This window comes from Phascolarctos cinereus, unplaced genomic scaffold, assembly GCF_003287225.1.
Source record: "Phascolarctos cinereus isolate Bilbo 61053 unplaced genomic scaffold, phaCin_HiC Scaffold_1;HRSCAF=81, whole genome shotgun sequence".
NCBI classification, from domain to species: Eukaryota; Metazoa; Chordata; class Mammalia; order Diprotodontia; family Phascolarctidae; genus Phascolarctos; species Phascolarctos cinereus.
The window spans coordinates 186,161,358-186,185,396 of record NW_027555514.1 but is presented as its reverse complement, the minus strand read 5'-3'; the positions used below and the strand labels follow the sequence as shown (position 1 = coordinate 186,185,396).

Here is a 24,039-nt window from a genome sequence, read left to right as displayed (position 1 = left end):
TTCTTTTTGTATTGTTTATTAACTTTTTTTCATTGACTCAGAAGAGAAGGGAAATATCACTCCATGGAAGAGGTAGGGAGCCCTACCTGAGCCACTCCTGAGCAGGCCACTTAAATGAGGCAGGCTGGAAAGAAGAGAAAGGATATATGAAGAGATGGAGGAATAGAGACCAGGGTGGAAACAAAGGCTAGGGGGCATGGAGAGAAGACTGATCCAGGAAGAAAAGATTGATTTCCAGCCCCCAAATTCCAGTCTTGATGGGGGTTAGGGAGCTAAAGGAGAGAAGAGGCTAGGTGAAATATGGAGAACTGTGGCCCAGAGTCAAGTATAGCTACCTAGGAATATAGGCACCCAAGCCAGACCTCTTCACAAGTTTACAAACATAATTCTGGCCTGTCTCTGGGCCCCAACTGGTATCCATAGTCTGGCATATCAGAAGGAGAAAGAGAGATCAATCAGCTTGATGAAGGGCCTAAGGTCATGAGGGAGGAGGGAAGACAGTTAATCAAATCAATCAAAAATATTTATTATGTGCCTATTATGTGCCATGCACAGTGCTAAGTGCTGGAGATACAAAAAGAGGCATATGACAGACCTTGCCCTCAAGAAGCTTACCACGAGGATGAATATTTACTTTGGCTTTTGGGTAGGGTGAGATGGAGATAGGGACACCCTGAGTACATGCCCACAAGTTTGTCTGGACACTAGATAGAGCAGGGCATAGTAGCAGGAGGAGTAAGTGTAGACTCAGAGCATTTCTGACTGAGGGGTATAAGAAGCTGGAAAATCCAGAACATCCTGTTCTCAGTCTCTGGTTTGAGTTAGGTGTCATCCTGCCCCCTGCCCAAAGGCAAGATGAGATGAAATGGCATGCAGAGGCCTTTAGGGGCTGGCAGAGGAAGGAAGGAGTACTTAGTGATCAGGTTGAGGATGCATCATGGGGCAGCAGAATAAGGAGCAGGGTCCCACTGACAATGTCCAGGATTATCACGAGGGGGTAGGTTAGGAAGGACAAGGTTGCCGAAATGTCTCAATCCTCCTACAGTCACCTTCCCTACTCTTCCCAGTAGGCGGAGACAGGGATGGAGGATTTTCACAAATCAGGCAAGTCTTCCATCTTCAACTCTTCAAGCTATCATTTTTCTAAAAACGACTAAAGGGGAAAAAAATAAAGATGGTTTAAGGGCAATTCAGAAAGTTCTGTCCTTTCTTTCCTCTTTCTGCTGCACACACATCTCCCCTCACCCCCACCCCCATCTCCTCCCAGTATTCTTGGATCTCTTCACTGTGAATCCCTTCGCTGTATCCCTTCTTGGTCCTCAGTCCCCCTCCCTTAGGACCCTCTCTTGCATTCATCTGCTTAATCTTCTCTTGCATTCTGGCCACATTCCTTATTCTGAACCCTAAAAAATCCCTCAGTCCCTGCTCCATCTTCACCCTTACTTCAGAATCTTCCTGCTTCTCCCATTTGTAACTTACTGGGGACACTGACAGGTCTTTTTCTCACTCAGGAGCCTCCTGATCTGAGACATCCGCTCTGCTCGGCGCTGTCCAGAGAGAATGAGGGGAGAGGTGGGGGAAGGAGAGAGAGGCATGAAGGACTTGGGTCCATGAGACCGGAGTGGAAAATAGGGATGTAGGGGGAGGTTTCAGGCTAGAGGAGTTACTATTGCCAAGGCAATATGTCCCAGAATAAGCTTGCTGTTACTTCTTCCCTGTCTAGCTTGGATCTAGGACATTGGGGTGTGGGGGAAGAAGGAGGTAGGAGGCAGAGGTAAGGAACATAAAAGCAATTATGAATTTTGCAAGATAAAAGTATTCATTCCCAAGCCTCCAATGCAAAGTACACAAGCCCCTTTACCTCTCAGGTCCTCATATTACTCATCCATTTAAATGAAGAGGTTGGGTTAGTAGATTTAGAGCTGTAAGTAACCTCTTAAGGGCAGCTAGTCCAGTCCCACCTCATTTTATAGACAGAAGAATTGAGGCCCAGAGAAGTTAAAATGATTTGCTCTGGACGGCCTAGTAGGTCCATTTCTGCTTTAATGTTCTATGGTTCTATGATTCTGTGGGCTCCATAGTTTGACCACGGTGGGTTAGGACAACCGGATGCGTGTATGTGTTAGGGAAGTAGTGGAATGGGGAGTAAAGTGGGAAGGAGAAGTTTACTCACCAGTCTGTGCCTTCGTCTGGCACAACAGAATATAGAGAGTCCAGAGAGAAGCAACAGGCTTGCTCCTGCCCCCAGACCAATGCCCAGTTGAAAGGGTAGTTTCCATTCCTGCTTTGTTGCTGGAGGAGAGACACATACAGAGGCCCTCTCACCTTCTGGGCCATAGTCTTGAACATTAAGAAGGATTCGGAAAAGGGAGGAGGGTTGGAGAGATGGTGCACAGAGTACTAGGCTGGGAAGTAGGACTCTTGGGTCCCAGCTGGAGAGGGTTAGCTGAGACCCCCAGAGAGGCAGCAGCTATCTTAAGAGGTGGGATGGCGGGAGGGTAGCATGACTGAGTGGGATAAGCATTGCTCCTTGTATTCTTACAAGAACTGAGCCAAGGTGGGGGGGGAGTGAGGAGAGGGGCAGGGACCTGGTTTCTTACTCAGTTTGAAGGAATCCGATTTAAGTAGTTTCTGATTCTGGGATAGTAATTGGCATTCCCACGTCCCAGCCTTTGGCTCGTTCACCTCCAGCTGCCTTTGCTCCTTCGAGACCTCCAGGCTTTTTTCTGTCTGGTTTTCTAGCATCCATCTCAGCCTCAGCCCAGGGATTATGGGACCCTGCACGTCACAGCACAGTAGCCGTGATGATTCCTGGGATACAGCTGAAGAGAACAAGAGACAGAAACTGGGGATTTGGAATGGGGAATGGGTTCCTATTCCCTCTTGGGGTATGAGATAGGGATAGGATAATAGTGAAAACAACAGTGTTTACATTTATGTAGCACTATATTATTTTCACAGCTCTTTCACTTGCATTGACTCACCTTATCCTCAAAACAGCTATGTAAAGTGCCTGGGCGGAGGGGGGAGCTATTATCCCAGTGTAAAGAAAGTTGAGGTTGAGGGATAAGAACCCTCCTTGGTTGCTGGAGTTTAGTGAGAGGCATGGAGGAAATTTACCATGAAGGATTAGGCAGTCAGGTCCTTGGGATCTCTTTCCGCTCTCCACTCTGACTCTAGGGGTGACCAGCTCAGTGGTATTAGTAAGGGAGAGGGTATGTGCTCAGCCCTCACCTGCTCACCTCTCATTACCACAAGGTTGACCTTTTGTTCCAGGGTCCCCGAAGAAAACTTCAGTGAGAAGACTCCTGAGCCAGCATGCTGAGGCAAGACAGGATGAAGAGTGATGGTGAGTGGGAACTTAGGATCACGACTGAAATTTGGAGCCCCCTTTTCTAGAGTCAAAGAGTCACCCTTCCATGAAAACTTGGCCGACCGGGGGGGAGAGGCAGCACCTTCCACCTGCCACCTCAGTTCTCCATTTGGATGTTCCCTGTTCAGATCCTGTTCGTTTAAATTCAGAGGGAAGGAGAATTTGGCAGGTTTGCCTGTCATCATGTAGAAGGTCTGGGAGGACGATGTGAAACCTGTAGGTGGTGATAGAGACAGGAAGGGTAGGATCAGAGGAATGGGGTGGAGGTAAAGAAGAGGGAGAAGAGAATGAAAGTAAGTCCAAGCTCAGCCTAGTATTCAAGACCTTCCAAAATTAAAAAAAAAAGTGATTATATTTATACATACCTTTGCACTACTGCCCCTATATGAACCCTTCCACTGAAACCAAGCTGACTTAGTCACTGTTCCCCCAAAATGCCATGCACATTTCTGTTGTCTTGGCTTGCTTATTTTAGTCCCTCTGCCCAGAATGTCCTTCATATTCCCTGAAACTTGTCTAGTCCTTCCTCCAGCTCAAGTCTCACCTCTTCTAAGCAAACTTCCCCTCTCTCAAAGGCGTCATTACTTTCCCTGAATCTCTGTAGAATTCTCCTATAACATTCATTGTAAGTGCAGCACAATTTCCATAGGGTTTGCTATCTTGCTTATCTTTCTGCCCCCATCATCTCATCTCTTCTCTAGATTCTAAACTCCATGAGTGCAGGGACCTGGTCTTCAACCTCTTTGGATATTCTCTTGAAGCTAGCATCTAACTCTGGACTTAATCAAGATTCAATAGTAGGCATTCACTACATTTTTTTTATGCTAATGAAGTTGACTCCAGCTTCTTACTCTTACTAGGTGTTTGTGACCCTGGGCAAGTCACTTAACTTCTTAGCAAACCAAGCAACTGCCTAATACTTTAAGTTGTCAATTTGCATTGGTAGATGGAATTTCTTTCCCCTTTGAGTTCAATATGGCAATAAACAAAAAGTTATTAAACAATTATTAAATAAAATTATTAAATACTTATTAGAGCATTAAATTATTTTAAAAAATGAATTATTAAAACAACAAAAACCAATTCTTTTGAGTAGAATAAGTAGATTTTGGGAAAGGGGGGATGTTGATGAAGAAAAAGGAAAGGATCCCCTCCTTTTCCCCTTTTCTGAGTTGTAGAAAGTCAAGAAGCCACTAGAGCACTGAAGGTCTTCCTTTCTGCCCATTTTTCCATACACTGATCCCGAGAAAAGATTAAAATGGCCCTCAGCATCTCCAGGGCCATCTCCTTGTTGCTCATGTGTCAGATGGCATGGAGAAGGAGGAGGAGTAATGAATGTCCATCTTGAGGTCCCAAGACTTATTTCCCCCAGGGACAAAGGTTAAGGGAGGGAATGAAGAGGGGTCCTGAAAGTCGAGGGAGCAGAGGCATTCGAAGTTGGTGGTGGAAAGTGACAGTAGAAGAAAGGACTTGCTTCTCTTACCAAACACTGTGACTGTGATGCTCAATTTCAGGGCTTTGTCATTCACAGAGACGGTACAGTCCCACACACCCCCTTCGCTGGTCTCTATTTGCACCAACTTCAGAGTTTTCTTGTCTTGACTCAGGATCCTTTTACTTTTGTCTCCTGGACCACTCCATTCCACCTTGAGTGCAGGAAGGTTGGAAGAGCCGTGCAAGGTTAAAATCACGTTGGTTCCAGAGAACACAGAGTCACTTGGGTTGGCAGTCACTGGGGAGGGGAAGGAGGCAGCTCCGAGTTACATACACCGTATACACCCAAAAAAGGGAACAGACAGAACACCCAGAAGTTTTGTTTCTCCCAGGACACCTAGCCCCTCACACCCACCCACCATGCCACTTTTCTGGGTCCCCAAGGTCCTCCCTCTCTTTGTCCTTTCCCCCTCTATCTTCTTTCTTCTATCCCTCCTTCTTTTCCTCATCCTTCCTCTCTCTTTGTCCCTATTCTCCTTTCCCTCTCCCTCTCATCCCAGTTTCTCTGTCCCTTTTATCCATGGATAAAAGGGAGAAGTGACCAGATGGGGCTATGTGTGGAATGCTAGAATTCCAACTCCAGTTCAGGAAAACCTGAGTTCAAATCCTGCCTTGGACACTTAATAGCCTGTGTGACTCTGGAAAAATTATTTAACCTCTCACTAACAGCCTCAGTGTCCTCACACTTACCTTGTATTGTTGTCAGGATCAGATGTAAGCATTTGTAACATATGGTAAACAATTATAACATATAGAAAGTGCTTTGCAAACCTGAAAGTATTATGTAAATGCTAGCTATTATTATGAGAATTTCTGAAAGGTCTCATTGGATACCGAGGTGCCTTCTGTTAGTGGGGGAGGGGGCAGAAGACAGGGATGGGAAGAATCTAGGGAGAAGGAAAGGAGGGATCTACTCATTCTTTTCTTCCACTCACCCTTGAACACCAGGAGTTGGACTTCTTGCTTCCTGGCCTCCACCTCACAGAAGTAGGTCTCCGAGTCTGCCATCTCCAGCTTCTTGATGATCAGAGGAAAGCTGCCGCCATCCCATTGGTTTGTTAAGGAATCCACTCTATCTTTCTTTTTTGTGTTTCCTTTGAATAAAAGAATATACTTTTTTTTTCTGGGTAGAGGAACACCCATTGACTATTATAATATGTTAAACACCCATGACTTTTTTCTTTGAGCCAGCTGAAGATTATTGTCATCAGAGTGGGCTAGAGTGGTGGAGAAGTGGGGGCGGGCAAACACTGAATTTTGAGTCAGAAGACCTGGGTTCAGATTCCAGCTCTGTAGCTTGCTTCCTATTGGTATGAAGTTGGCTAAATCACTTTGCTTCTGTGGGCTTTGGTTTCCTTATCTACAAAAAGAAGGAGATAGGCTAATCATTGCTAATATTCCTTCTAGCTCCAAATTCTTTGATTTCATTCTGTCCAGAGAATCCTCAATTTGTCATATTGAAGCTCCATTTCTCTCTGTGGAATGAACTACATCTCTTCTAAACCAGAGGAAAAAAGCTAGCAGTGTTCTCTCTCTTCTCAATTTACCTTGTATTATGCTTATTTATTTATATGCCTACATGTCAAGTAGCATTTATTAATCTCTAAATTCAGTATGGGGGCTCATTTTACACATGAGGTCTTGCCTAGGGTCACATAGCAAGTAAGTGTCTGAGGCCAGATTTGAACTCAGGAAGATGAGTTTTCCTGATTTAAGGCCCAGAGCTCTACTCATTGCACCTATATCTTGCCTTTCTTTCACTAACAAATTCTTTAAAAATTGTTAATTGATATCTTTTGTTTTTATGTTACCTTCATTTCTGAATATACTATTTCCCTCTTCCCTATTTAGAGAGCCATCCATTTTAATAAAAGAAGGAAAGGAAAGGAGAGGAGAGGAGAGGAGAGGAGAGGAGAGGAGAGGAGAGGAAGAGGGAGGAGAGGAGAGGAGAGGAGAGGAGAGGAAAGGAAAGGAAAGGAAAGGAAAGGAGAAGGGAGGGGAGGGGAGAGAGGAGGAGATGAAAGAAGAGGTGAGAAGAGGGGAGAGAGAAAGAGAGAAGAGAAAGGAAAGGAAAGGAGACAAGAGGAGAGAAAAACAGAATAAGTAAGAGAGGAGATAAAATGCACTTCAGTAAAACTAATGTCACACTAATTAAATCCGACTGTATATACAATGTTCCACATCCATAATCCCCACCTCTCTAAAGAAAGGGGAGATGTACATTTTCTCTTCTTCTGAGCCAACTTTGGTCATTCTGTTGCATTCAGTTTTTTAAAAACTTTTTATGGTATTTTGTTGTAGTCATTGAGTATTTAGTTTCCTTGATTCTGTTCCTTAATTTTGCATCAGTTCATGTCATACCATGCATCTTTGAATTCTTATTGTTACTTATTGCCCAATACTATTCCAGTCCATTCATGTACCACAATTTGATGTCACTGGTAAACTCTAAAAACTCCTCTACATTCAGTTCCTCACCAGCTATTCATTTTTTAAAAAAACCCTATTCAATGTGGAGGTGTTCCACTCTATCTACCATACCACCTAGCCACCCCCTAGCTAACCTCTCCACCAAGGGGGTTGGGGGCAGCTAATTAACCAGAGTATGCTTTTTCTAGGATTTACTTTAAGATTAATTTTTTAAATTTACTTCAATTTCAACGTATAACTAGAATTTTAGACCATTGTCTAGTAGAAATTGGGCAGCTTTATCATTTGTTAACATGTCAGAAAACATCAATTCTAACCCTCTCATTTTGTAGAATTCTATGTAATTCAACCATTCAAGGTGGAGTTTCCAACTCTACCCCTCTACTGAAGTTATCTCCAAGCTTTTCTGTCCAATAGATCCAGAGCTTAACTGCTAAGTCTGACGTTCTTTTCTTAGCTCTTGTCTTCCTGGGTCTGTCTACAGCTTTAGGTGCTGTTGACCAGCCCTTCCTCCTGAGTATTCATTCTCTCTTCCCTTGGCTTTGATACTTCAGTCACCTGGGTCTCCTACCTGTTAAATGTCTGACTCCTCCATTTTGGTGACCCTGGATAAATCTATCTTTTATCTCTCCTGCATCCTCTTCTTTCTCTTCACTCTCTTGCCTGATTATCTCTTCTCCTTCCAAAGGATCATCTCTAAGTAGATGCAAAATTTCAAAAAGACTTAGAATCTGTGGGGTTCTCTGAGACCCATAATGCTCATTTGTAGCAGGCTACTTTTGCTATGGACTTCGGACATAAACCCTTTACCTTCTCTTTTCTGGAAGCTTCCATCTCAATTATCCAGGAGTTGTATAACAATTCCTAGCTTCTCCCAATCTGTGATACCAGCCAGATTCACTAAAGTAAAAACTTGTTCCTTCCCTAAAAAACCCATGACCTTTCCGGCTTCAACTAGGTGCTTTGTTGTGAAACTGATTTTAATCTTATCAATTTCATGATGTAATTGATTGTGGAGATCTGCTGGTGTTGAGGCAAAAGGCTGCCTCTCCATGACTTGCTCCTGTCCTCCTTCCCTTAAAGGCTTAGCTTGGGGGTGGCATCCTTTGTAAAGCCTTCTCTGATGCTCCAAGCTGGCAGTGTTCTCTCCCTCCTCAATTTACCTTGTATTATACTTATTTATTTATATGCCTACATGTCAGTCAAGTAGCATTTATTAATCTCCTACCATATGAATATATACACCATATGTATGTACATACATACAGTCTCTCTTCTCTCTCTCCACACAATGCATACATATATACACAACACACACATACATATATACACATGTATATATTACATATATGTATCCTGTACATGTTACACACATATGCCTTTATTATACATACATGGGTACATGTTCATATGATATGTGTATATATCATATCACACACCTATTACACACCTAGATATTTGTGCATATTATATACACACATGTATATGTTATACATACATGCATATATATACATATATTATAGACATATAGTTATCCCTTCCACATCGCAACTTTCTCCATTGTGATTTTGATATATTGTGGATCAGCATAAGAAATGAGAATCTTGGGGGAGTTTTGCAAAAGTCGTAGGTGACACACAAAGGCCAGCCGACAAAACAGAAAAAGTTTAGAAACTCAAAAATGAATAAAGTATAAGTATAGCATTGTGTAATATCAACGTATTTTATCTTTTAATACCAAAATGATTCAGATTTCTTCTCTGGTACAAAGGGAGGGCCAAAAAATTTTACATGGTTTTTCCAGATTGCAGGGGGGTGGAGGTGACTTCACCCCAACCCCTGCAATGTAGAAGAATAACTGTATATTATATCTTATATGCACATTCATACAATATTATATACAAAATATACACGTTATACCCATATATATGTGGATACACATGGACACACATATACACATACATGCACGTTACACATACACCACACCACATATGCTTATCTGGGTTTGTATATGCATGTTTACATATGTGTACATACCTGTATATACACATACATGTGTGTATATGCATACGTAATGTGTAATCTTGCACAGATATTACCCAAGAACAAAAAGCTAGGCCCAGAGTTGAACAGGAGGAGAAAGAGAATATGCTGGGTTGCCTTTGGGAAGCTGAATGATGTTTTTAATGAGCCCAGGCTTCCTTTGTTTTCACTTTGCCTTCATTTCCAAATCTATCTCTTCGTTTCTATCTACATTGAGTCATCCCTTATAATAAAGAGTAAAAAATGAAAGAAAAAAAAGTAGTGCAGCAAAACTAACCCACACATCCACAACAACTACTCTATAATCAAAGACAATTTTAATTTGCAATCACCTCCAATGGACATTGATGCTATCTTACTAAATTTAAGGCACACAACATTTGTTTATTTTATTTTTCTTTGTATCTTATTTTTATATCACCTTCATTTTCAGCATACACTCCTTCATTCCAGTAAGCCATCAGTTGTGTTGAAGATTTTAAAAGGAGAAAAAAGGAACTCAGTAAAACAATCAACATATGAATGAATGAATGAAAAAATTATTAAATTATACTATGTGAAAAGCGCTGAGGGGCAGTTAGGTGACACAATGGATAAAGTGCTGGCCTGGAGTCAGGAAGACTCATCTTCCTGAGTTCAAATCTGGCCTTAGACACTTACTAGCTGTGTAACCCTGGGCAAGTCACTTAACCCTGTTTGCCTCAGTTCCTTATCTGTAAAATGAACTGGAGAAGAAAATGGCAAATTGCTCTAGCATCTTTGTCAAGAAAATCCGAAATGGGGTCACAGAGAGTCAGACACAACTGAAAAATAATTTAACAACAACAAAGCACTGAGGATATGAATTAGCAAAGCAAGACAGCCCTTGTTCTAGGGAGGTCACATTCTCATCGATGGAGATGACACATATTGGAGGTTTCAGCTGTAACTCAAATGGAAAGAAACAGTGACAGTCAAACTCATGGGACCTGAAGGGGTTATCAAGAGAATGAGTATAGAGGGAGAAGAGAAGAGGGCCTAGGACAAAACCTAGGTAAATACCCAGAGTTGGGCGTCATGATGTGGATGACGAGTCAACAAAGGAGACTAGGAAGGAATGGTCATACGGTGAAGAGGAGAACCAGGAAAGAGTATCCAGGAGGGAAAATGTCACTTGGATTTTATTAAGATTTTTTAGCACAAGGCACTAGGGGAGGCACTCAGAAGGACAATGCTTGTGCCTTCCCAAGTACCCAGAGGACTATATTGAATGGGGGATGTGGACAAGCATCTCAGATGATTTGTTGAGCAGCAAATATTTAACTGGGCAGAAAATATAACAGAGATGGACTGCAGCACTTATTATGGAGCTGGCCCCTTGCTAAAGGACGTGCATGACACAGCAACTCCTGATTGGTCTATCCTTGGGGCTGAGGTTGCATTGACTGTGTTTGTATTAAATATGATTGGTGACTGAACCAAGAGGAACCTCCCTTCTCAGCAGGCTCTGGGCATAGAGGAGAAAATCTCCACTCATCTTTTGAGCAGGTCACTTTGGGATTCTGCCAGCTCTCCCTTGGACTGCCAGCAACATAAGAAGGGGATTTTTCTCCCTCCCCCACTCACTGGCAGCAAGGCAGCCTGCAGTTTGAGCATATGGCAGTGAGAACATGTGCCTGCCTAGCTGAGCCTGAGACTGCACCTCAAATCCCTGGATGCCTCCTCTGTTTTGTGTTTCTTCCCTGAGTCCAGGAATCCCAAGATCCTGAAGAATGGGTATTTCCAGCCTTATGAGTTTGAGAGTCCTTGGGTTCCTAAGGCAGTACCTACAGCCCAACAGGAATGATACCTGCAGCTATACTGATTCTCAGAGGAGGGTAAATTGGCAAGATCATCCTGAACTTGAGCAAATGAAAGGCAGGAATATACTGGAGCCAGCCTCCAAGCCAATTGTTAAATTTTCAGTGTGAGCATATACATTTCAGAAATCAGCAGATGCTATAAATGGGGCTTAATTTATTATTTTGTTGACTCTCTAGACTTAAGGAAATGATGAGAAAAAGTGTTTAATAGTGCAGATTAAACTTAAAACTGTGTACATCCTTCCAACTAGCCATTAAATATTACCGACACACTCCTGGGCCTAACTGGTCAGAAAATCTGGACTATCTCAGATTTTGCAGGTCTGAAGTGAAAGTGAGATATCCATTAAGTAGTTTCACAAAATACCTTTTCCACAAAGTTCACTTAGCACAATGCCTGGCACACAGTAAGTGTTTAACAGATGCTTCTTGACTTGATCTTTAAGGAGGATATATAGGTATAGATTGGGTCTAGGTTATTGTTTTATGTTTGTATTTGATAATGAGTGCCTATGGTTTTTCTTTATTTTAAATGTTTCTTTAGTGGAAGAGAAAATTAAATAATTGTCCTGTACATAAAACTCATTTTGTACCTAACAATTAAAAGCCCTGCTGGACCCAAGGGGCAGAGGTGCTTCCCCTTCGTCCTCTCCATTAAAGGGGCCTTGCACTGGACACATACATGTGGTCTGGATTGGACTCAGTCCAAAGAAGGCCTAATCACCTAAAATAGTTCTGGGCCCTAGAGTCAGGAAAACCTGAGTTTAAATCCAGCCTCAGACACTTAATAGCTGCGTGACCTTGGGCAAGTCATTTAACCTCAGTCTGTATCACTTTCCTCATCTGTAAAATGGGGATAACAACAGCACTGATATCCCAGGGTGGCTTTGAGGATCAAATGGATACTTTGTGTAAAATACTTAGTGCCCAGCACATAGCAGGTGCTCAGTAAATATGTGTTTTCTTCCTTCTGTCTTTTCTGAAAAGAAGGCTCAGGCTCTTCTTGCACTCTTTGGCTATTATGCCCCAACCCTGATTTTCTTAAATCTTTGGTTTGGCTCATGTCTAGAGTCTTCCAAAGGGACCATAGAAGGGTAGCAATATACAGTGTAAAGTGGGTATGGAAGAGGTATTTATTTCCCCCACACAAAAGAAATAGGAAACACATTTGGCTCTCACAAGCATACACTGACAGAAATGTAAGCCTTGAATAATAACTACCATTATAGCATGAGGCTGAACCTTAAACTTCAGAATGTGAAGCAGTTTTCAGGATTGCTAAATTGGAATTGTCATAATGAGTCTCAGCTCTTCACTGTCTGAACAACTCTCTCCAGGTCCGTGACTTCTAAAAAGCCAGGCCAGGGTTTGAGGCCCCCTCCACCTTCCTCTTTGGTGGATACCTTCTCCAATGCAGAACCTCTACATTGGCGAGAGGGGATACTCCCACTGTGACTGAGGACCCAGGATCTCTGGACCTTTCAGACATACAAGGTGGCCTCCAAGGCTGAAAATGTTCATGTCAGGATGACTGCTGGGTGGGTCGTCTATTGGGTGATCAAAGAAACACAAAGCAGAAGAGAGATCCAGAACCCAGGATCAAGCCCAGCTAGTAGCTGGTTGATCTGTAAGCTCAAGCTACCATTGCAAGCGGATGCCACACTTCTGGGGCAAAGAAAAGCCACATCTCCCAGCTCTCTCCTCACCACCACAGGAAGTCCCAGAGTTGCACAATGCCATCTGAAGGATCAAAGGAAAAAAATGACAGGAATGGATTCATTCCCCTTTTAAAGGTCCACTGAGTAAATTGCTTTTTCTGCTCAGCGGCTGATAAGGGGATTGCTTGGTCATCAACCAAATGTCTGAATCCTTAAGCCATGAGTCCCTCACCCATGGCCAACAGAAAGCAGATTGGCCCGTAGTCTTCCTCTGGATCTTACTAACCCCCCTCATATTCATGTAGCCCAGTATGAGCTGGCTTTTGATCTCTCTGAATTGTTTTTCCCTAGGCCCAAAGAGAGGATTTAGGGAGAGAGAGACTGGAAGAGAAGCACTTTCTGATGTTCCTGGCATCAGAGGATGATTACTCTTATTCCCTCCCTCATCCCACCCTTCTCCCAAATCATTCAACAGGATAAAGGGATGCCCTCTGTATGTCTTTTCACTTTTTATCTACTTCCTTTCTCTGACCTTGCAATTCAGACTTCTGGGAGAGACGTAAGAGGGGAGCAGTTGGTGTGACGATGGACCACACAGAGAGAAAAGGACTCCACCATGAACAGTGCCAGATTAAAACCTTGGCAAGGATCAAAGTGGCCAGGGGAAGGCATTACATCAAGGAGACATTCCAATTCTTGTAGTAGAGAGACAATGACGAAGACCCATGAAGAGAAAAGAGCCAGGCTGAAACTACCACCTATTATGGTGGGTTCTAGGTGCAGAATGAAGCGTAAGTGTCAGACAAAGGCCAATATGTTGATTTGTTTTACTTAGTTATACTTTGGTTGCTAGGGAGGGTTCTATTTTAGGGGGTAAAGGAGTAGGGAGGAAACAATGCAAAGTGACAGCAATGTAAAAAAAGAACGATAAAACATTAATTTAAATTTTAAAAAAAGAAACATGGGAAGATACTAAAAGGAAGTGGAGTAATTGTAATCACCAGTCTTGGGCCTGGATGATGAAACATACCTCCCACATCTTGTTAGAGAGTTGGGGGAATATGGATGTGGAATGCCTCCTGTATGATCACACTTGATCACTGGGCTAGTCGATGTGTTTAACTATTTTTCTTTTCTATAAGGACGAGTTCATTAGGGATGGAGTGGTATAATATACAGAAATGATAGTGAGGTTAAAAAAGAAAAAGGATCAATTAAAATCCAAATATATGTGTGTGTATTTGTTGTTGTTGAGTCATTTCAATCATTTCTGACTCTCCATGAACCCCATTTGGGGTTATATTGGCAAAGATACTGGAGTGGTTTGCCATTTCCTTCTCCAGCTCATATTACATGATAAGGAACTGAGACAAAATAGGGTTAAGTGACTTGCCCAAGGTCACACAGCTGGTAAGTGTCTGAGGACATATTTGAATTCAGATCTTCCTGACTCCCAGGCCGGCGCTCTATCCACTGTGCCATCTAGCTGTCTCATATCTATGTGTACACATACATACATATGTATATATACACACATATATTTTGGTCCTCATCCTACTTGGCCTCTCTTTAGCTTTTGAAACACCAACCTCTCCTGGATACATTGCCTAATAATCAGGTCCATCCCAGCTCCTTCCTCAACACCAGCTCTCAACGACTTCTCTTATTCCTCACTAAGGACAGCTCAGTGTTCCACCAGCTCGAAGTCTGGCTCCTAACTTCCCTGATTCTTTCCCCCAACCTCCTTCCTCCTGACCATCTTCATCTTTCTATCCCTATGCCTCCAGTAGCCATTCATTCCTTATTCCAGTCCCCTCACTTCCCCTGCCATACCTCAGTACAGTACTTGCTACCCCAGCCTCAGCTCTGCAGAACCTAAGCCCAGCCTCCATCCTTTTGTTCTCTTCCTAACAAAGTAGGCTCACTGATTTACAGCTGGAAGGGGTCTCTGAGATGCAATTCCTTCGAGGAAAAAAAGGAATGGGGAAGGAAGGAAGAAAAGGAGAGAGGACAAGAAATGATGAAAAAAGACGGTTTCAATGAAATATCAGAAGGAAATGGCAAACTACTCCAGTATCTTGTCAGGAAAACCCCATGGACAGTATTGGCATGATATGGTCCACAGGGTCACAAATAGTTGGATACAACTGAACAACAACAATAACCCACATAGATCAAAGAAAGAGGAAAAGGACCTATTTTTACAAAAATCGTTATAGCAGTGAGGTGGCACAGTAGATAGTGCTGGCTCTGGAGTCAGAAGGACCCAAGCTGAAATTTGGTCTCAGACACTTTCTAGCTGTGTTATCCTGAGCAAGTCACTTAACCCTGTTTGTGACTCAGTTTCCTCAACTATAAAATGAGCTGGAGAAGAAAATGACAAACCACTCCAGTATCTTTGCCAAGAAAACCCCAAATAGGGTCATGAAAAGTTGAACATAACTGAAACTATTCAACAATAACAACAAATTTATAGCAAATATTTTGTAGTAGCCCCAAACTGGAAATTAAGGGGGTGCCCAACTGTTGGGTAATAACTAAACAAATTTTGGCATGTGTTTGTAATAGAATATTATTGTGCCATAAGAAATAATTAAATAAGGGCCAGCCAGGTTGTGCAGTAGATAGAGCTCCAGCCTTGGAGTTAGGAGGACCTGAGTTCAAATCTGGCCTCAGACACTTGACACTTATTAGCTGTGTGACCCTGGGCAAGTCACTTAACCCCAATTGCCTAAGAGGAAAAAAAAAAGAATTAAATGGACAGTTTGAGAGGAGACTGGGAAGATGTCTGTGAACTGATACTGGTGAAGTGAGCAGAACTAGGAGAATAATTTACACAATGATAACAACATTTTAGAGCAAAATAACTTTAAAAGACTTTAGAACTTTGGTCAATGCAATGACAAACCATAAATCCAGAGCACTAAAGATGAAACACACTACCCACCTCCTACCAGAGAGGTGATGGACTTTAAGTACAAAATATGACATACAGTTTTGGACAGGGCCAATGCAGGAATTTGTTCTGCTGGACTATGCATATTTGTTATGAGAGCTTTATTTTTCATTATTTTGTTGTTGTTTGATGGAGCAAGGAAGATTCTGCAGCATAAAAACGAATGAATAAATTTGGGGGGAAAATAAAAAAGAATAGATTACAGAGTGGTTTTGCATATAAGGAGGATGTATTGCTGTATAGAAATCTACAAACTTGAGAGGAGATCATGATGGAGAAAGAACATGATTACAAAAGAAGGGCAAAATAGAGACGCATTATCATGAAGGGAATATATGATAGATTGCCCATCTAGACTGAAATAACGTATGATGAATTATTGGAAAAAAATGCACACGAAGTTGGCGTGGGCATAGGGTATAGTTTGTAGGGAAGAAGTGCCAGGCATATTAAACCACCCAGGCATCTGCTGGAGGTATATCTGCTAAAAGCAGATAAATTTTGTTTACTTGATGTTAATCTCATCTTTCAAAAGATAGAAGAAATGAGTGTTAACAAAGAAAGTAAGACAGCTGAACTATGAGGACAGAAAGGCAGTTTTTGTTGTTGTTTGGTCGCGTCCCGCTCTTTGTAACCCATTCTGGAGTTTTCTTGGCAAAGATACTGGAATGGTTTGCTGTTTCCTTCTCCAGCTCACTTTACAGATGAGGAAACTGAGGCAAACTGGGCTAAGTGATTTGCTTAAGGTCATACAGCCAGTATCAGGAAGACCTAAGTTCAAATCCAGCCTCAGACACTAGCTGTGCTACCCTGGGCAAGTCACTCAACTCTGTTTGCCTGAGTTTCCTCCTTCGTAAAATGAACTAGAGAAGAAAAGAGCAAACCACTGTAGTGTCTTTGCCAAGAAAACTCCAGAATGGGTCATGAAGAATCACACACAACTGAAACAATTGAACAACAGATGAGTCTTCCCGACTCAAGGCCCAGCATTCTATCCACTGTGCCACCTAGAAAGGCAGCAGCTACTGTCCTAATCCCTGGAAGTACACCAGGTTCTTTAGGGCTGCCTATAGTCAGCACAAATAAGGAAGAGTTTCATTGCTGGAGTTGACCCTCAGCTGGCCCCCACAGCTGTGTCATCAGACCGAAAGCAAATACAAGGGACAGAAGAAATGGAGTATCTTTGGTGCAGCAGGACAGGGTAGTCATGGTGGTCTGAGTTTGTAGGCATCCTCCTCTTTCTAAGTAAATGTGTTCTGCTGGACTGTCTCATCCATGGACAGGGCAGCCAAAATAATGGGCCATAGGCTCAGTGTACCTGTGCCTGAGCCACTATTTAAAGAATATTTCTCTTGCCAATAGGATATTCCTTTTAAAGAAATCAGGGGGCTTCTTAGAAGCTATTCGGTATTCCTGAATGGTTGCCAAATTGGTTGAGAAGAAATTGGCTGCCAAAGAGGAAACTTCGGGAATCTTGGAAGGGAATGTCATCTTAGAATTTGTAAGAGAAAAAAGAAAAGTGGAACACCAGGTGTAGCCTAATGTGTGCTTTAGACTTTAAAAGAGTAGATTTCAAAGGGTACGGAGAAAAGCAAGGGTCCCGTGAGCCTGAGATTCTGAAAGGGAAGACAGTTCAAAAGCAGTGGGAGACACCGAAGAAGGAACTTTAGATGATTCACAAATTATTCAGATGAGGGAGAAAAAGCGGTCTAAAGAGACTGCTTAGCAGCAATTTTTGTTGTAGCAAAGAACCGAAAACAAAAGGAGATGCCCCTCAGCTGAAGAAGGGCTGAACAAATTATGGCATATTAATGACGTGGGGTATTATTGCACCTTAAGAAATGACAGAAGGGACCCTTGGTGGTTACAAGAGTTTTGGTTTTCTTGTTTTTCAATAGAATGTGTGAGGGAGGAAGAAGGAGATAAGAGCTAGTAATAGTGTTGATTAAAAAAAAAAGAAAGAAAAGGGCATTGAAAGATTTTTTTAAAGCTCAGAAGAGAATGGAAGGAAGTTCAGTAGGAAACACCAACAAGCAAGACAGCTTTGAAAGCAAAATGTCAAATTTATTACACTTTAAAAAAAAAAAAGCAGACTGTACATGATCGCAATTTGTCGTTTTACTTTTTTTTTTTTTGCTCTACTTTGGACACAGAAATGTTCTCCACTCTCTTTTTTTTCGCTCTACTTTGTATACAGAAATGTTCTCCTTTTTGGTGGTTAACTTCAGAATTTTGACAAAATTAATTTTAAAAAATAGACAAGAACAGGTATAGTTATGATCAGGTAACTAAAGGAATGATAGCCCCTGAAGAATAGGGTGGGGAAAGCTAACGCCCCATATAAGCTGAGAGTGGGGGTCAATGCTATGACAAGCCAAAAGTACTTTTAAAAAAAACAGCTATGTTAGGGGCAAGAGAAGAAATAAGAAACACATAGGTCCTTCACTTGGTATGGATGGGATGATGATAGTATATGAAAGAGGGAAGACAGAACTTTTATTGTATTTTTGCTTCCTTTATCAAGGAGAATAGTCTTCAGAGAAGGAAGGATAAAATAAAATTGGTTGACAGAGAACTGAAAACTAAGATAATTAAGCAAAGGTAAGGAGCACCTGTCAATCTTCAGTGAGTATATTCAAGTCACCCAACTTGGACAAATTATATCCAAGGATACTGAAAAAAGTTTGAGGATGTGATTATTTAATATCTGTTAGTGGTCTGTGGGGAGTTGTTGAGTAGTACAAAAGAAAGATGAGTGAGGTGCCACAGGATTAAAGTTGTCTGGATTTCCAAAAAGTGAAAGAAGGTTGATTATTCAAACTATGGGCTTTCAAGCTTGATGGAGATGCCTGGAAAAATGGAAGGGTCTATTTTTAAGCACTTAGAAATTGTAGTCAGTGGAAGCCAGCATGGTTTAATTAAGATCAAGTCAATACATGGTAGCATTATTTTTTATGAGGAAAAACTGGAAACAAAATGGATGTCCATTGATTGGAAACTAGCTGAAAACTTTAGTATGTGAATATAATGGAGTATAGTTGGACTTTAAGAAATGATGACTATGAGGAATTCAGAGAAACATGAGAGGACTTATGTGGATTGATAAAAAGAAGAAAGTAGAGACAGGAAAATAATATGCAAAATAACTACAGTAATATAAAAGTAATATACTTCTGTACTACTCTCCCAATTTTCACTCATTCCCACAGAAAAGCTACTTACTACCTCCGGTTTTAGAGCAGGGTTGGGGAACCTCTGGCCTTGAGGCCACATGTGCCCTCTAGTTCGTCAAGTGAGGCCCTTTGACTGAATCTTGGATTCAGGGCCACACATAAGGACCTAGAGGGCCACATGTGGCCTCAAGGCCACAGTTTCCCCATTCCTGTTCTAGAGGAAACCCCGTGGATCTGTACTCCTACATTTGGCTCACAAAATCCTACCAGGGTGCTTCCCATTAATAGTCGTCCAGTAGATTCAATTAACTCTTACTAAGGCAATTTACTCAAATGGTATATCAAGAACAGTAATCATAAGACATTCCCCTCATAAACTGGGGTGGAAGCACTCTCTCACAAATACACCTAGTGTCCATGGGCAGACTTCCTGCTCTTCAAAGCTGCTTCCTTTTTCAGATAACCGCCTCTCAGTATCTTTGTCTGTTTGGAGTATGCATCTCTGCTTTCCACTGGATGCAATGCATTCACTAATCCAGTGGTTCAGATGACAATCTCTTCTTGCTATTCTATGGTATAATCCTAAGAGGTCTCCTGTGCAGTTGCCTCCAACTCTGGAACTTTGAAAACTCCTTTAGGACTCAGGCATTTGAAACTGCCAGAGGCATAACGAAACTTGCTTGCTTAGCCAAATGAAATGTTCCTATGCTGACCAAATCAATGATACATTTAAACCTCATGAAGAGTTCAGGGTGTAAATTAATCTTGTTTATTCTGAAACCTCATCCTGTGAAACTATATTCTGTGACTATATCAATTGAGGCGGGGGAGGGAACCACATCCTCTCATTTAATGAATGAAAAAATAGCAAAATATATTATAATTTAGATGAAATGAAATTTAAAATATTTATTCCAAAAGGCAGATACTGAAACATACTTCTTTTTTTCTTGATAGAGAGGCAGTAACCTATGAGTGTGGAATATTGCAGTTGCTGTTAGACAAAGTTGCTGTGTTCAGTTCATTTTGCTTAGCTATTTTCCTTTGTTATAAGGGAAGGTTCTAAGGTAGTGGTTGGAGATAGAAGGAAAAATCTGGTATAAATAAACAAAAATTTAAAGAAAATAAATTTCCATTGCAGTGTAAAAAAAAGAACAAGTTATATGAGACTAACCCAATTTGTTTTATTCTTTTTTTAAATTTTTAAAAAAAATTTTTAGTCAATTGGGGTTAAGTAACTTGCCCAGGGTCACACAGCTGGTACATGTCAAGTGTTTGGTCTGAGGCTGGATTTGAATTCAGGTCTTCCTGATTTCAGGGCTGGTGCTCTATCCACTGCACCATCTAGCTGCCCTCTTAATTTGTTTTATTCCAACCTATAAGACTAATCTATTTATTTTATCTGTCAATCATTGAAATGCTATAACCATAGTATATCTTGATTTCAAAAAGACAGTTGATACAAAAGTTATACTTGTAGGTGAGATTCACAGATGCAGACTGAATGATAGTACAGTTAGATGTTTTTGGAATCATTTGAATTTAATTGTTTTGACTGGCCGAACCCAAAGAGTATTGACATTGATCATTGGCAATTTGGATGAAGGTCTCTAGTAAAGTTCTACAAGTCTCTTTGTAGGCTTTGTTCTGTTCAATTTTTTTTTTATCAGAGACTATATGAAGACATACATGGCATGATAATAAAATTTGTGAATGTCATAAAGCTGAGAGAAATATCTTTTTTATTTTGTTTATTTATTTATTTATTTTTTGCTTTTAGGCAATTGGGGTTAAGTGACTTGCCCAGGGTCACACAGCTAGTAAGTGTTAAATGTTTGGTCTGAGGCTGAATTTGAACTCAGGTCCTCCTGACTTAAGGGCCGGTGCTCTATCCATTGTGCCACCTAGCTGCCCCCAAGCTGAGAGAAATATCTAAGGCTTTGGATGACTGACTTGGGATCCAAAAGTAGAGGTAAATGTAAAGTCCTATACTTGGGTTCAAAAAATTAACTGTCCAAATACAAAATGGAGTGAGCAGTTCATGTGTAAAAAACATGGGGCCCAGTCTGAGTTAATAATGTGGCATTGTCAATGATGTTACTGATGTAGCAACCAAAAAAGGCTCATTTGAATTTAGTCTGCACCAATGAAGGCCTGGTATCCAAAATGAGAGAAGTGATAGTCCATTCTGAAGTACTTTGTCTACTGTGTTTCTTTCTGGGCATTAAATTTTAGGAAAGACATTAACAAGTTGCTATAGAGGGGGGCAGGAGGAGGGCAGCCAGTATTATGAGGGGGGTTCAAAAATATGGCAAAGGATATGGCCGATACAAGGATCAATTTAAAGAACTAAGAATGTTCATTTAGCCTGGATAAGAGAAGACTTGGTTGGGGGGAACATGGTAGCTATTTTCAGGTATCTGGGGAATTGTCCTATGGATGAGGGATTGTTAGACATGTTGAGTTTTGGCCCAAGTGGACTTTGCCAAATGGGCAAAAACTGTTTGGCCACTATGATCAAGACATTTACTTCTCTGAACATCAGTTTTCCATGTCAATAAAATGAGGATAATAATTGAATCTGCCTCTCAAATATTGGAGACCTGTAATTGTAGTGGTAGCGGTAGCAGCAGCAGCAATAGAACGAGGAATACATGAAATGGGGGCCATAAGCCCTGGGTTCTATGATCTAGCCTTGGGAACAACTTCATGAATTCAAGAGATTAGGTACTTCTGGATCTGAGTGCTGGTTGACCAGCAGGAAGTCATCTCCTAGAAAGTTTATGAATATCCCATGGAAAATTCATGGTATTGAGCCTGTGACCTGGGGAGGTAGGGGTGAATGAGTACCTGATTATCTTCATTACCTTAGGATCATGGGTCATAGCTAGAAAGAACCTGAGAGGCTATCTAGTCCAACAACCTTTCAGGGAAAAGTTAAAGTAAAGTGCGATTCTAGCTCACGGAGACTTTTTTCCATTAGACTTTCAATTTCATCTACATAGGGGACTGCTAGCAAGGAACTACTCTTCAGCTTATATTTAGATCACCTGCCTAGAGCACTGAGATGTTAAGTGATTGGCCAAGGAGAGATCAGTGCTGATGTGAAATTTCTGTGAAATTCCTTCACAACAAATAAAAATCTTTCTAACATAGACTTGTAAACTTTCATTTGGCAATCCTACATTTCAAGCAGTATTCAGCTGGAGAATAATTCTAGTATAGCAAATTAAATAGAATTCCTTAGAATTGTCATTGTCATGGACTTTAACCCATAATGCAAGCTATGGAAATATATACAAGGTGACTCGGAGTAATGATGCAATCAGAATCAGGCCAAGTTAGTCAGGGAGGTTTTTTGCCAGAGTTATTTTGAGGAACAGAGTGATTTGAACAGAAAGATAACTCCATGAGACTCTGAGTTACCCAAGACAGACTTCATGCCTTCCTTGCTTTATATAATATACAAAAAGTTGTGCATATTAATAATTTTGTAACAAGAAAAAAAACTGCCTTTAATTTATCTGGGGGTTTTGTACATGTTAAATGAGAGTCAGGGTGATAGGTGGATAGAAATCTGGCCTTACAGTGAAGAAGAACTGGGTTCAAGTGTTGCCTCTGACAAATGTTGGCTTTGTGACTGCCATCTGACCACTTAGCATCCCAAGTCACTCACTAAGAGTAGAAGTTGCAGAGCAGCTATCTCCCTCCATTGGTAGAGAAAGTTCTTCATTAGTAACTCAAAATATCAATGCAATCATAGGTCCTATCAAAAATACATATACATAAATGCTTATTTATATATGTATGTATATGTGTATATGTTTATATATATGATTAACCAGAATCCAATTAATATTTTTTCTAAACTTTTTAATGAGAAAAAGGCAAACAATGCTCATTGAAAAAATAAAATAAAATGTCTGAGATCAGTAAAAAAGACTCTTTCCAATCTTCTATACCTATACTTAGAAAAAGGTTAATACTCAGTGATAGAATTGTGGTTTTACCCAATTAATAAAAAGGTCAGTTATTCACAGATCTCTATTAAATCAATCAATTACCAATCAATAAACATTTATTAAGCACCTACTTTATTAAGCATTGACCTAGGCATTATTATAAAAAAACCAAAAAATGAAGCAGTTCCTGATCTCAAGGAGCTTATATTCTGGTATAGGAAAGATGTTAAGTACATGCAAAAAAAAAAAATGGGGCAGCAAGGTGGCATAGTAGATAGAGGACTAGGCTGAGAAGCAGGAAGACTCATCTTCCTGAGTTCCAATCCGGCCTCAAACACTTACTAGCTGTGTGACTCTGAGCAAGTCACTTAACCCTGTTTGCATTAGTTCCCCATTTGTAAAATGAGCTGAGAAAGGAAATGGTAAACCACTGCATCATCTTTACCAAGAAAACCCCAAATGGGGTTACAAAGCATCAGATGGGACTGAAACTGATGAACACACACACACATGCAAAATAAACAAGAAGCTGTTAAATACAGAGTCATTAGGGAGGGAGGAAGGGAGGGAAGGCACTAGCAGTTGGATGGATCAGAAAAGGTAGAAGGTAGTGCCAGAATTCTGTCTTAAAGGAAGTTAGGGATTCTCTGAGATAGAACTAAGGACAGGGTGTATTCCTAGTATGGGGACCAGTTAGCACAAAGGTCCAGAGGTGGGAGAATGGAGTGTCTTGTGTGAGGAACACAGAAAAGTCTAGTCTGAGCAAACAGTAGTATGGGAAAGGAAGTAATGTCTAATAAGACTAGAAAGATAGGTGGGGGCAGGAGTGGGGAACTTATGGCCTTGAGGCCACATATGGCCTTCTAGGTCCTTGGGTGCAGCCTTTTAATTAAGTCCATGTTTTACAGAACAAATCCTTTTAAGGGGATATGTTCTGTGAAGTTTGGATTCAGTCAAAGGGCCCCACTTGAGGATCTAGAGGGCCACTTGTGGCCTGGAGGCCACAGATTCCCCACCCCTGGGTTGGGGCCAAGTTGTGAAGGGTCTTAAAAGACAAAGGAGTTTATGGTTGCTGGAGTTAGGAAAGTAACATAGAAGCTTGCTTTGAT

General features: G+C 41.2%; 1 protein-coding gene across 2 annotated transcripts in view; it reads right to left on the bottom strand.

Moving 5' to 3' along the window:
* Positions 1–24,039, bottom strand: part of CD4 (CD4 molecule) — a 41,491-nt gene continuing 17,452 nt past the window's right edge. Inside the window, exons 4-11 of one of the 2 annotated variants that reach the window (XM_078155600.1) lie at positions 9,762–9,782; positions 5,803–5,961; positions 4,857–5,105; positions 3,243–3,587; positions 2,601–2,822; positions 2,174–2,292; positions 1,480–1,547; positions 1–1,153 (exon numbers count right to left, since the gene is read on the bottom strand). In XM_078155600.1, coding sequence (XP_078011726.1) covers positions 1,144–1,153; positions 1,480–1,547; positions 2,174–2,292; positions 2,601–2,822; positions 3,243–3,587; positions 4,857–5,105; positions 5,803–5,961; positions 9,762–9,782 — 1,193 coding nt within the window. In that variant the 3' untranslated portion in view covers positions 1–1,143. The remainder of the gene's footprint in view (positions 1,154–1,479; positions 1,548–2,173; positions 2,293–2,600; positions 2,823–3,242; positions 3,588–4,856; positions 5,106–5,802; positions 5,962–9,761; positions 9,783–24,039) is intronic. The other variant, XM_020994251.2, reaches the window with a different exon arrangement.